Raw genomic sequence first — 13,584 nt, 5'->3', positions numbered from 1 at the left:
AACCAGAACCTAAAACATTACTTAAAATGCTTAAAGATTAATATACTCTATTAATCAGACCCCAAATATCTGTTTACAGTGTTGTCTTTTAGAATAAGATTTGCTGAGTCAAAATATTTTTTTAAATTCGTTGATTTTATTTCAACAGCAAGAAAAAAGAAAGTTTAGCACAAAGGTGATATTTTTCTTTAATCTGTTCAACTTTATTGATTTATAAGCCATATCTTTCTCACTAAAATGGGAACATTTCCAGAACTTTTCCATAGATTTCAGAGCATTATTTAAGATTTAGCATTGAGTCAGCGACAAAAATATGGTTCTTTACTTCCGAAATGTACTGACACAGAGGGTTAAATTTTTGCAGGGAGGAAGTGCCTTTTGCCCCTTCAAAGAGGTCTGGAAATTCTGATTCACATAGTTGAACAGTGGAGCCAGGCTTTGCTGTCTATACATGAAGACATTTTCAATTTTGCCATTTTTTTCTGTTATCCCTATACAGAATAGTTAACTGAACTGGAAAAAAAATTACAGTCTCAACTGTTTTAATGGCTCCTGAGTGATGTCTTGGTTGTGTTGCTGTTCATGGCAAAATTCCCATTCACTCCAGTGGAGCCAAAATTTCACCTAATGGGTTGAACAGAATAATAAAATTCTTTTTGGTTATCAAAACCAACTGTGTTTATCAAGCAAGTTATTTTGTCCAAAGATTAATTTGCAATAACTGAGGCATGAGAGGTAGCACACAAAGCAGGAAGAATCAGAAAACTGGCAGCTACACTTACTGCCTTTGGTTTTCATACATCAAAACGCCTGCTGTGTTCACAGCCTTGAATTCATCACATGGACTGTTACATCCTTAATGGAAAGAAAGGAGTGAGGTAATTGCTAAGGGTGCTACTTCTGTCAGCCTTGCCACAGGTTATGAGCCCATTCATTTACAGAAGAACATCAAGGTAACTTGTTAGAAACATCTACTGCTTGCCCTTGGTTCATTTTTCATGGTTTAGGATATTTTTTCCTCCTTACCCATAATCTTCCCCAACTGATAAAAAAATAAATTTTTACTGAACATTCTTTTTAGTTGGGTCAATTTTCCCATTTCATTTTCTTTTTTAGATATTTTATGCTAAAAAGCTGTTTCCTCTGATTTCTTAATTTGTTGAAAGGATTTTACCAACAAGTATATGTAGGATACATTCAGACATCTGGCTCAGGGCAGGATGTACCTCATCCTGCTGGTTACCACCAATCTACTTCACAGAAACATCGAGATATGAACTGAAAAGTCAGCTTTGGTCATTCTTCTGATATCGTAATTTTGTTTTATTTTTTTGACTAAACCTCCCTCTGCTTTCCTGAGATCATAACCAACATTGCCAGCAAGGAAGATAGGGATTGTAATGGAAAACATGTTAGTCCAATTATATTTTCCAGTAACTAAGGAAAACTGTCTTCAGTAGATATGCGTTAAACTGTAGAGTTGGAGAGAAGCTAAAAGGCACTTCCAAAAAATGAACATGCCACCCTTTCGCTTTCTCATCTAGCTTCACACTCTCTGTAGGCCCCACGCAGAAAATATTGCATGTTACTAGCGAACTCCCCAAATCATCAGGTTTTATTTATTTATGCTTATTCTGTTTTCATCAAAAATTGCTCCAGGCTGCATGTGTATTCCTCTATCTGTCAATAAAAAGGGGCAATGTTTGCTGATTTTTCTTAAGGAGACGGTATTTTTTGCCCTGCTGCAAAAATAATAGAAGTAGCCAGACAGTGCTCTAAATTGACTGGCTCATTATCCAAAATATATTGTGGTAGTAGCATGCATAGTTCAAACACCTCTTTGTCATTTCTCATGCGAATCATGCAGCACATATGCACTGTACTGTATACAAAGCTTCCTCCAATTATTTTGTCTTATTCAAATACACACCCCTCATCTAGACAAACAAGAATAATGAGCAATACAGAGTGACAAGCCATCACAAAAACAGAGCAGAAGAAGATGGAATGACACTTCCAGTTAATGGTACATTCTGTACATAACATAAATCAGACATGAAGGAGTTTGAAAGAGACAGAAAAGAACAAAATTAAGACAGAGAAAGCTTATGTATTTCACTGATTTCCACAAATATGAGTGATACTAACAGGAAACTTAAGGCAAAACTTATGCATGAAATTTATGCATTTACCGTTTCTATTTGAAATGTTAGCTTTCTAAGATTTCGTGACCCAGGTCCTAGTAAATAGTCGGCTTCAGCTTCCAGCATCATGTTATGCCTTATTACAGCGTGTGTGGAATAGAAAAGCTGTCATAGAAATGTGTAAAAAGTTGTCAGTTCCTAAAGGGCAAGAGGTAGCAACTCTTTGCGTGAGGAAGACTCTTTCTAAAATCCCCAAGAGCAAATCTGGCTGTCAGTACACAAAAATATTTAACTCTTGCTCTTAACTCAAAGAACTGCAAGCAACGATTCAGGTAAATTACAATGGATTCACATATTGGTGGTCTGAGATAAAGCCAAACAGCTTCAGGGCACCTCTGGAAAACAATAAACAGAGCTTGAATACCAAAATACTTCAGCATTTTTTCAGTTTTAAATGCCCTTTCTGAAGGAAATAAATGTTAATATATCAAACCCAAACAGTATTTTTATATTTCAAAGAATATTTCATAATTAGAGTCACAAAACCACTTATGTGAATTGGAGCCAGATTAAAGCAAATTTCAAGGTTTTCTAGTTTTGCATAAAATGGAATTTCTCATTTCAGTTCATAGCTCCCATACCTTATTGATTTCTGACTAAAGAGGGCATGGACTGAGATGCAGATGACAAGCAAGCAACCTTAACAAGCTAAATTCTTTCTCCAGGGTAGTCTTAGGAAGCCTGCCTGAATATTTGTCACTTCTGTGAGTCTAGTAACCCAAACAGGATTTAACCATCACGTAATCCCTATGGGTTACACATCCACACATATACCTGTAAGAACTGCCTCACTGTTTAAAGTGGATCGCAAACCTGACTTGCCATGAAGTCAGTTTCTCCAGGCTCCCTATAGCTGGTAAATGAGAGAGGGAGAGATCGATCTGTTGTGCTTCTGAGAGCAAGTTAGAGTGTGAATCTACTTCAGGGTAGTTGCCTTCTGGGAGTCTCATCTCCCATATAGACTGCCCATAGTTAGACATTATGAGTACTTGTAAGCCAGTGAGATGTAGAAGTTAGTTGCCCGTCAATAACATGACTCCTGTTCCGATTTTGAGCATTATTGCTCTGGCAGCTTGTTCTGAAATTCATTTAATAGTTTTTAGAAAGCCAAAAAACACATTCATGTGACAAGTTTCATCAACAATAAATTGACATGAGAGGATGCAAGATCACTCTTTGACCTTTTCTCAATAAATGCATCATGGTGTAAAAAACTGCATATAGTCTGAGTGCAGTTAATATCAAACAAATGCAGAAAACAGGCAAGGCATGTACATTCCAGGTCCAAAGTACATATTTTTGCCAATCCAGTAAAGGACAATTTCTTTTAATTACTTCTGGTAACGGTACTCTAACCATTGCTTAGAAACTGCTGCTCTGCATCCAGAGTGTGACATAAACTGGCCAAGGCACAGCAGTATCCCTTTTCAATGTATATAAAAATTAAGTTGCTTTCCAAACTGAAAAATAACTGCACAGTAGTGCATTTCAGAACTGCTTCGCTTTGGACTTGACCAGAAAAACTGGAAGGCAGCCTTCCTGTTTATAAAGCAAATGGTGATGGCAGCATGTGGTTTCTGCTCAGCTGCACATGCCACTGGTGAAACATGAACCACACCTTAATTATGTAGTTTTCTAACATGCCTCAAAAGATAAGAAAGCAGACTACCTAATTTGATCATTGCAATGTGTTAACACATAGCCTCCAAACAGAATATATACTGCTGAACAGGGGAAAAAAAATAGTAGGAATACTTTGAAAGTATTTTCTTAAAATAGTGACAAAAATTCATTATTATGTACGAGAAAATAATAAAGACAATCACATGCTGCTACTCTGTTTAAAGTAGCAGTGCTGTTTTGACTGTAGCTGAAGGTAAGCAGCTCTGTCAAGAGGTAACAGTCATTGAATTAGCCACAAGATGGAGCCCACAGGATCTTTGAGCTGGTAGTTAACGTTGTCTCCTGAATCAGACTAAGAACTAAAAAAGGCATTTTTACCAAAGAACAATTTATGTGAGTCTACAGACAAAGTATTTTTCAATGTAAATCCACTCTTTCCAAAATATATTTTTCATTTAACAGATGATAGGCTAGACATTGGTGAGCTTTGACTTCCCATGCTGAAGCAACAAAACCTCAGCATTTTCAATGAATATTGATGAATTGAGAATTTGCACAAAATATGGAAAATGCTTTGACAAGCAAAAGTCTACATCAGTTATGTGAAGTTTGTTTCATCTCTCTTTACCTTGTCTCAAATACCTTGGAGGATACAAATAATTTGTGTCCATTTTCCAGGGTTATGTGAGACTTAGTGATCTGTACAACCTCTGTTAAGTGATGGCCAGATCTGGAGGGACCAGGCTCATGTACTTTCCATGCTGGAGATATTTCAGTTAGTATAAGACATGATCAGAAAACACCATCCAAAGTACCCATTCAGTAGAAGTAGAAAGTAGGCAGAGGAATGATGAGTGCAGTGGGCTCAAGACTTTTCAATGAATTAAGAAATTTAAATAGCTTTTTCAGATCCTCAGATTAATTTAATCATTAAGAAACTTCAACACATACAAATTTAGATGCCTAAAGTTAGTAATCTATGTTAAAGCTATTCACCCTAGTCTCACTTTAGAGTTAATGGAGAGAAATAAACATCTGCAAAGAGTGTTTCATCTGCCTTGTGTATCTGTCAGAATGCAAAGAATTGCCCCCAGGAGATACTTATATTTGTGACTTGACTATAACAAGGAACATAGATTAGGTTTAGTAACAAAAACGGAAAACAAACTGGAATGAATATCAGGATAGTTTGTAGTCAATTATTTTGACAACCCTCCCCAAATCTTTAATTAGTTTTTCTCTTTTAAGAATCTGACACTAAAAGAAAGAAAGGTATGAAAAAGCAGCAAGTAATTTCTAGATCTTAATAACTGATTGAATATCCAGTTTCATTGTAAAATACTTAGATGGAGGAGCTAATGCAAATATTTAATCTAGGATTCTTAGCATTAAATTAGCACCTTGTTTTCAGTGTACTCATAGTTAAGGCATGTAAAAGTAATGATGCCAACTTGCATCAATATTTTTTAAAATATACCCACAATTTTATTTTCAATGGGATTTAATTTAAACCTTGTTGTTGCTTACACCTTTGCAATCCACTGAAGGTAAAACTGAGATTATACTTTTCTGTGTCTTATGTGACAATAAACCTGCAATACAATTCTTATTGATAGATGCAGCATAGTATTTCAATTACAGTTATGATTGCAACTTGTGTTAATCATTCTTTCTTGCCTTAAAGTCCAATAGTAATTTATTCAGCCCCTGCTACCAACAACTGGAGACAGTTAAACTAGTATTTTAATTATTATGAAACAGCTGTGATTTCTGAAGAGTGATCTGTGTAATTGGTGGACTGTGCTGTTACTATAAGTTAGGTGTAATAAATGTATATTGGCATCATGTCAGCAAAGCAACACTCTCACCTGTCAATCAACATAATATGCTTAAACACCTGGATATCCATATAACACATGGTTAATTGGCTAAAAATTTCCCCATGGGATAAACTTACTTTATTGCTCTGTGCAAAGATGTATTCTATTCAGAGGCAACTCCAGAATTAACAGTTCTTCTAGTGGTAATCTACATTTCCTGTTATATCTATGCAGACATCATTTTCAGAAGTGTGCTCTTACAAAGTTGTAATTAAAGCAAAACCAGCGATCAGCAGCATTTCATGAGGAACAAAGTTGATTCAAGATGTTCTGCCTCTAGAAGCTAGTCATTAGTCCTCTCCTTTAATCACCAGAGTAATTTTGGTAGCACACTGGGAAAAGTCCATCTTTTCAAAAGCTAATTATTTTTTATTATTCACCACTCCTAATACCAACTAATCCCACCTCCAAAATAATTCTTTTCTATATTTTCATGAAGTCGTCTTATTCTTGTCTTACTGATGGTTATTTTACTTGTATTTAATATCGTATGTAAAAATATATCCTGCCGTGATTATACTTTCATACATCCAGTCATAGTAAAGGTGGAGTTCAACAAAGAAGTTGGTATTCAAAGTATTTGCATGGAATCTGGAGCATTAGTTTGGCACCTTTCACAAATAACAAGCATTATGACATAAACTGAATATTCAAATATTAATGAATATTAATATCTGCAAGAGGTGTTCCTTTTTGCTGTAATTGTTTATACAGAATAGTGAACACCACTATTTGGGCATAAACTAATGTGAATATTCAGAAAAAATATCACCACTCTAACATCCTACATATCTCAGTCGGTCTTATTTCACTCAGTTACCTTTTATGAGTCAATAATTTGTGCCGCAATAAAGCATGGCCTGAGCCTGGCTATGTTTTGCCTTAGCTATGTGCAAATGTAAAACTGATATTACTAAAAGTGAAAGCTTCTTAAGCACACTCTCCCTCATCTATGTGTTCCCATCCCACAATTTCAGGGAAGAGCCCATGAAACCGTCAGAAGCGGAGGATGATATTGAGAGGAAGCTCTTCAGGTCTTTCGCCACACGTGCCTAAAGATGAAATGCTTTAATGCAGCACATGCACCTCATCTACATTTGACTGAAATTTTATTCTTTCCAGCTCCATCGATGGAAGATTTGTCCTGCTGGGATTTATAGTACTTTAAAGACATTAGCTTTCAGGGCTATCATACAAGATTGCTGTTTCAACAAGACTTACATTTCCCAGTGCATTTCTATTGTTTAACTGACAAACTGGGAAACAGAGAAAAATTGGGATCATTACTGATGCTCCCTACAGGCATGCATCTCAGATTCATGTTGAAGCGATTCCTCTCATTAAAAACCATTTTAAAATGTTGGAAATGTCTGTACTTCTTTGCTACTTCTACTATATTTACCGCATGCTAAAGTTTCTCCCTCCCTCTTTCTGAACTACTTTTTGTTTTTCCCAGTTACATAAAGTACTCTTGAATTGCCAGTTAAAAATAAGTCTTAAAAAAATCCAAATTGTTTGAGGCAACAACAGCAAAATCTCCCAAAAACAAGAGTCAGCTCATTCTTCACTATGCAGCCCTGAGGTATAAGGCAAACTAAACAGCAAAGACACAAATATGCTAACTGTATGAAGGCAGATATCTTGGACCAGGCTGACCTGGTAATGGAAATAAGGCAGGAGGAATGTGAGAGCAGCCTGACAGTATTTTTTGGTGGAAAGCAGCTATAGAAAAATCAGTCTGTTGCAACTGAATACCCAATAGGCTCTAAAACCAGTGGTTAGTTATTAATAGTTACTGCAAACCGTGGCATTTTAAGAGGATTTTCCTTAACCATTTATCATATTATCTTTATTAGCTACAAAACTCCTGCTGAAACAGTGGTGCAAGGAAGTCTGTGGTGCTGCACAGACCCAGATGAGCAATCCTTGCTAAAGAATGAGTGGAGTGATGGCTGGAAGGTCAAGTTTTCTGCTTCCCTGCAAAACTTCCAGATAGCCTCAGAGAAATCGCTTGGTATTTCGTACTTGTCATGTTAATGTGGGATAATACTTCCTCAATTTGTAGAAACCTGGAAAAAATATCTTGGAAAACACTAGGCAAAAAATAGCAGCAAACTAGAGATGTAAAATGGATGCTGCAGAGAATTAAGAGATTCTGTAAGGACAAGGCTTGCACAGCATGTACATTAAAATAACGATACATTAGCTCCCTCTACTTAGCCACCACCACGCTCCTCTTGCTTTCTTTACTTTGACCCATCCATAGGGTAACTATTGTCGGTACACTGTCAAGACAATTTCATAACACAGGGCAGGGGTCAGGGCAAGCGTGTACCATTCTCTTTACAGGAAGCTTGCTGCAGCTAATCTGTTTTGTGAGGAATAATTTTTTTTGGACATATGCTCATTAAACTGTTTTTTCTGCATAAATCAGTCTGCCAGCTGCTCAGCCAGACAGCAGGACTTGGGGAGGACATAGGCAGATATGAGGAATCAGGTCTGCTGATCTAGAAATCTTGTGGGGACATTTGGCTTCTCCTTTGAATGACGAACAGTACAGACAATAACTTCAGAAGGGCAGGGAGCCGCTCTTGAATGGGGTGATAAATCCTAATAATCCGAGGTTTTTTTCTGAAGTTATTGTCATCTGAGACATTTTGAACTGGCCCAATATGTTTTATTCCAGTTGACGTTTTGATATCACACTTGTACCACAGTCTGAAAAACCTTGCATTGACTAGAATAAAACTTTTTTATTCAACCTTAAATTAAAATTGCATTATTCACTGGGCTGAATGATGTAGTATCTTCAGTTTCTGCAGACTACAGCATTCCCACTGAGTTCTGAAGGATGAATGTCCATTGGTTTGTCTAAGAGCCCATTTGTTAGCTTGTCTAAAGTTTATTTTCAGAGAGAATAGACCTGGTCAACTTGAATAAGAAAATCAAAGATTTATCATTCATCACGATGTATTAACTGGAAAGTTAAGATACAAATCTTGAGAATTCCATCAGAAGACTCCTGATAATATTGATTCCTCTTTTGGCCTATAGTGTTGTCACAGATTAATGTCACAGGTGTGCTGGTCTAATGCCCAGTCCAAATCCTGTTAAAGAGTCTCTGTGCTCTCTTTAATGAGAGATGAACTGGGCTTCTACTTAGACTAATGGAAATTAACTTTCTTATTTATAATAAACATCTAACTATCCAATTAGAAATATTTTTTTCAGCTAGAGCATGTATTATTATTTTGGTTTTCTTCACTAAAACAAACAGCTCTGGCATGGCTTCCATTTCTTGTACAACATATTCTTTTCTTACTGAGTGTGCACATTCACAAATATATTTGCTGTCTGAACAGCAAATGACTGCCATCCAGATGGAAAATAGACATGTTATAATCAAAAAGCACATTCTGCTTTTAGTCTCACCAATTTATGGTTCAATAAACCAGAGGATTCTTTTTCTGAACTCATATCAGTAGCTAATTTACAAAAATATGCCGTATATAATTAATACCCTTCTGGCATTCAGAATAGCAGGCAAGAGCAAACGAAAATTTGAAGTGAATGTGAAAAACAGCAAGATAGTTACCAAGCCCAGTTTCCAAGATTAATTTAGAATGACACAAAAGAAATTTCGAAGTGTTTTTGCTGAGGGTAGAACCAGATAATTTAATTCATACAGTTCAGATTTCATGTAGCTTCAAGTATTTCAGCAAAAGCCCATCTATTTTCATTAGATCTGAATGTGACCCTTTTCCTTGTCTAATATAGTTTAAGTGCACACAAGAAGACAAAGTACTTACTTAGGGACGAATTTTCAAACTTTATGAACAACATTTACCCAACAGGGAGTCCTGTCAGTTAATGACATCAGAACAGCTGTTTGAAATGAGACCAAGAGTTCATTTAATCCAACATCCTCTCTCCACCAATGGCCAAACCAGCAAACACCTAGAGAACAGTACAGGAATAAAACAGCCACACAGATATAGCCTTGTGACCTCCCACAATCTCAGCTCAAGAACTTCCTAAGGCAGAAACCATATCTTCATGTTTAAGTGCACTTTGCAGATTTTTTCTAAGTTACCCAGTCACTTTTTTAAATCCTGGAAATTTCCAACATCCACATATTTTACAGAATGGAGTTTCACAGCTTATCTAGGCATTGTATAAAGCAATGTTATTTAAATACAAAATTTGAATAGAGAAGCTTTACTTTCAGTGCAAGATACTATATGAAATGGGTGAGAGCAGCAGACTACGGCATTTCACTTCTCACTCTTCAGGTTAAGCACTATATAATATATCATTGAATATTCTTGAAAGTCTGACTAGGTCATTGACATTTAGCTTTTATCTTATCATTTTCACTAGGAAGACTAAAAATCAGGGTATCTGTTATAGACAATTGCGATACCATAAAAATGAAATTAAGGACCTTGAGGTTTCATTTTTCAGCTTTCTACTTACTGTATAACTCATTTGAATTACATCTTTGATGACAGAATATGGCATAGAAGAAGTATAAGATTAATATTGAATGGATTGAAATCATAGCTAGCAAATCTGGCAAAAATAAATGTTTATCCTTATGGCCTAAAGACTATCTTGAAATTTCACTTCATTTCTTTTCAAACAACATATAGATAAGTTTTAGAATAGCCAACACATCCTGTAAAAAATTTTAACTTTACAAGACCTTCATTGTTTCATCAAAATACCTATGAGTGGTTTTTATCTGTAATTTCTCTGTTATACCAGGAAAAAAAAAAAAAAAAAATGATAGGTTTTTAGGCAAAACTCTGATAGTAATTAGCTAATTGTTCAAGCTCTGTCTGGATGTTGACACTAGAGGAGTTCAGCTAATTAATACCTCCACAGAAAATATGGACAAGGGCAACACAGACACCTTCCTAAACTTGTGTAACCAGACCTAGGCAAAACAATGGGGCCTAAGTTTACAAGAAGGTTTTATTAAGCACATACAGATAACAAAAGTGGCCTTGTCATAGCATCCCTGCTTATCTGTTGTTTCTGATTCTTCACATAGGAGCAAGTATGTATGCTTAATTTCTATCTTTAATTTCTGTTATCTGCCAAAATGTTCCATTATTTTTGCTTTGTTCTGCACACCTTCTCCGGTTGCTACATTCTTAAATGCACAGCGAGAACAACTTCTATTAAATAGAGACTGGATATAAAAGGAGAGCAGTTTTCTACTGCAGGGAAAACAAGAAAAACAAAACTCACTTGCATAGCAGTTCGGTTTTGCCCCAAGTGCGAGCTTGGGAGCTCAGTGAATCATAGCCCAGGAGCTCACAGCAGCAGAATTATTCCTTGTGGTGCTGGGCCTGCATAGGAAGCTCATCCTCTGCACTGCTGCATCTTGCTCCGGGATTATGCTCTCTCACACAGCAGACTGCTGCAAGCAGGCAGCAGAGCCTTTATTCTCTTAAAAACAACAGCTGCCTTGCAAAAGTCAAGAAGAAAAATACAGCTGGTGGGCCAGGTCTTGACATTTCATTTCCTTCTGTAGAGCCAAAAATGGCATTGGGCACGGCTCCCTGAGCTCCTGCTTTACCTGAGAAATGTTCACTTAGGGAAAGTATTAACTCAGTTTTCGGTTTCGTCTCATCCATTTTTTTCTGGAAGAAGATGTGGAACATCAAATGGCACAAAGTTTAGGAGCTGCGGCACTGAAATGCTGGGTCCTTTTGTTTAAATGTGTCCTCATTATGTTAATTGCATTTTCAAATATGTCTTTCTGCTCCTTGCAGTATCAGTGAATCCATCTGAAATTCACTGGCCTCACTGGGGCAGGCGCAATTGTCAGGGACATTTACATTAAGATTGCCCTACGTGTCATTTCCTCACTTGACCTAAAATTACTTGTCTGGCTTTGTCCAGTATTGAACATCTTATGGTCTGAACTTGCTCAGCCTCTTAGTGGGCACTGAACTGGACACGACACCTAGTAAGGTAGCTGCCCTAGGTTTGATATATGGTCACCATCTAGTGAGGGCAACCACAGTCCACCAAGGAGAATCAGAGCCTTCCAAGAGGTGTTTGTATCACACATTAGCTAAATGAGGAATTTAGGGTGCCTGTGTTCCTTAACTAAGTGTCCTAGTTAGGTGTCTGGGGTGGATATTATAAGACAATGCTAACTGTTGTACATTTTAATATATATTTCACTGAATATTTATTTTACGTGTCTACAAATATCATGAATAAATGCATTAATTTCTGCATTAACAGTCACAAAAGTATTAAAGTCCACCTTTTTTTTTTTTTACTTCTAGCTACCTCAGAGAAACCTCATGAACACAGTAAGTATTAAGTTGTAAAGAATATTGTTACTTCAGTTTTTAGGAGGAAGGTATTTCTTTATGTTGTCAAGGTTTTAGAAGATTAAAATGGGATTCACCAACACAAGCTCACAGGAAATTTTGACTTATGAAACTGGTTTTCAATGACTCTCTCCGTAATGCAGCACCAGGTGTGTTTCACAGGTCCCACTTTGCAATGAAACTATTTTCCAATTAGGGCTGAGATAAGACCCACCTGTGCCCTCTGCCTTTGTGGCAGCTTCACACTGGAAAAGAAAAACCAAGGGGGACACAGACAAGGAAGGGTCCAGTCTATGCAGTTGTCTGGCTGGGGCTCTGTTCCAAGCAACAGAGAGATTTATCTCTTGGTATGCTGCAGCTCTCACCTGCTACACAATTTAAATATAGCTGCTATAAATCAGAATGAAACATATTTTTAACTTTTTTCCTTTGAAAAATCAGAGCTTTCTTTTTTCTGTCTCAATGCTTTTTTTGGATAGCATACTGTTTTTAAATAGCACATAATTGCATTCTGCTTATATTTTAATATAGCATAATATTTATGATTGTTATTGCATCACAATACACCTATGGGATCCAGGCTAACAGAGAAATATGGAAAGTTATTTTTCCTTTGTGCACTATATTGAATTTATATTTACTGTTCTATATAAGAAAACCCCACTTCTGTTATAATAAAACACTTTAATGGTTTTTATGTTAATCAGGGAGAAATATTCTATATAGAAGATAAGTGAAAGCAATCAAAATTAGTACTATAAGCAGTTCATAAATTCAGAAGTTCTATGACACTTCTAAAAAACACAGAATGGAATTATGTGATTTATTAAATCACATTAAAAAGTAAAAAACTTTATTTGGCATAATTTTTATTTTTTAGGGACAAAATTAATAAAATACTTTTTATCAAGAAAGATATTTATTAAAAAAATCTTTTGAAGTCTAGTGTGAATATGTAATGCAAAGTTATCTTTTAAAATAATAATGAGAATCTTATTTTTAAAATCTTCTAAAAATTAAAAAGCCTTCTGACATCAGGGTTCTTCTCTTTTGTAGAGCATGAACATGTTAAACATGAAAAAGCTATCTCTAAGACTAAACCAGGTAGGTTTAGTTGTTCAATTTCCAGTTGCTCCAGGTTCCACTCAATAAGGGTATGTGTAGTATGCAAAACTTGAAGACTTTCTTGAGCTAGGCAGTGGTGGGTTTTTTTGTTTTGTGTCATGGACTTTTTCAGAGTTTGGGAAAGGAGCAAAAATAAGCATGAAATTTAACTAAAAGGATTCACCTTTCACAGTTATAAAGGATTAGCAAAACCTATTTTCCAGAGTTTGTGGAAGGAGTTCTCTAGTGCCCTTCAATGCATCAAAGAGGAATACTATGAATTACGCTGTCGTAGCCCTTTCAGCAAACCAGTGGTTAGAGGAATTGAATTGAATCTGGTCCCCAAAAAGGATGAGCTACAATCTCACCAGTAACATGATAGCCTGCACAGAGACAACCACCAGTTTCTGAATTTCA

The 13,584-nt window shown here is 36.2% G+C and overlaps 1 protein-coding gene across 50 annotated transcripts in view; it reads left to right on the top strand.

Moving 5' to 3' along the window:
* Positions 1 to 13,584, top strand: part of TRDN (triadin) — a 233,660-nt gene that overhangs the window by 185,737 nt on the left and 34,339 nt on the right. For 37 of the 50 annotated variants that reach the window (XR_010471336.1, XR_010471335.1, XM_065056785.1 and 34 more), the window contains 2 exons: positions 12,016 to 12,042; positions 13,120 to 13,167. Coding sequence is in view for 47 of the 50 variants with exons in the window: in XM_065056785.1 (XP_064912857.1) it covers positions 12,016 to 12,042; positions 13,120 to 13,167 (75 nt within the window). In the remaining 3 variants the exon portion in view is untranslated. The remainder of the gene's footprint in view (positions 1 to 12,015; positions 12,043 to 13,119; positions 13,168 to 13,584) is intronic. The other 13 variants (XR_010471337.1, XM_065056803.1, XM_065056824.1 and 10 more) reach the window with 1 other exon arrangement.

Source organism: Columba livia, chromosome 3 (assembly GCF_036013475.1).
Source record: "Columba livia isolate bColLiv1 breed racing homer chromosome 3, bColLiv1.pat.W.v2, whole genome shotgun sequence".
Classification (NCBI taxonomy): domain Eukaryota; kingdom Metazoa; phylum Chordata; class Aves; order Columbiformes; family Columbidae; genus Columba; species Columba livia.
The sequence above is the reverse complement of the archived record's forward strand: the minus strand, read 5'-3'. Positions and strand labels throughout refer to the sequence as shown.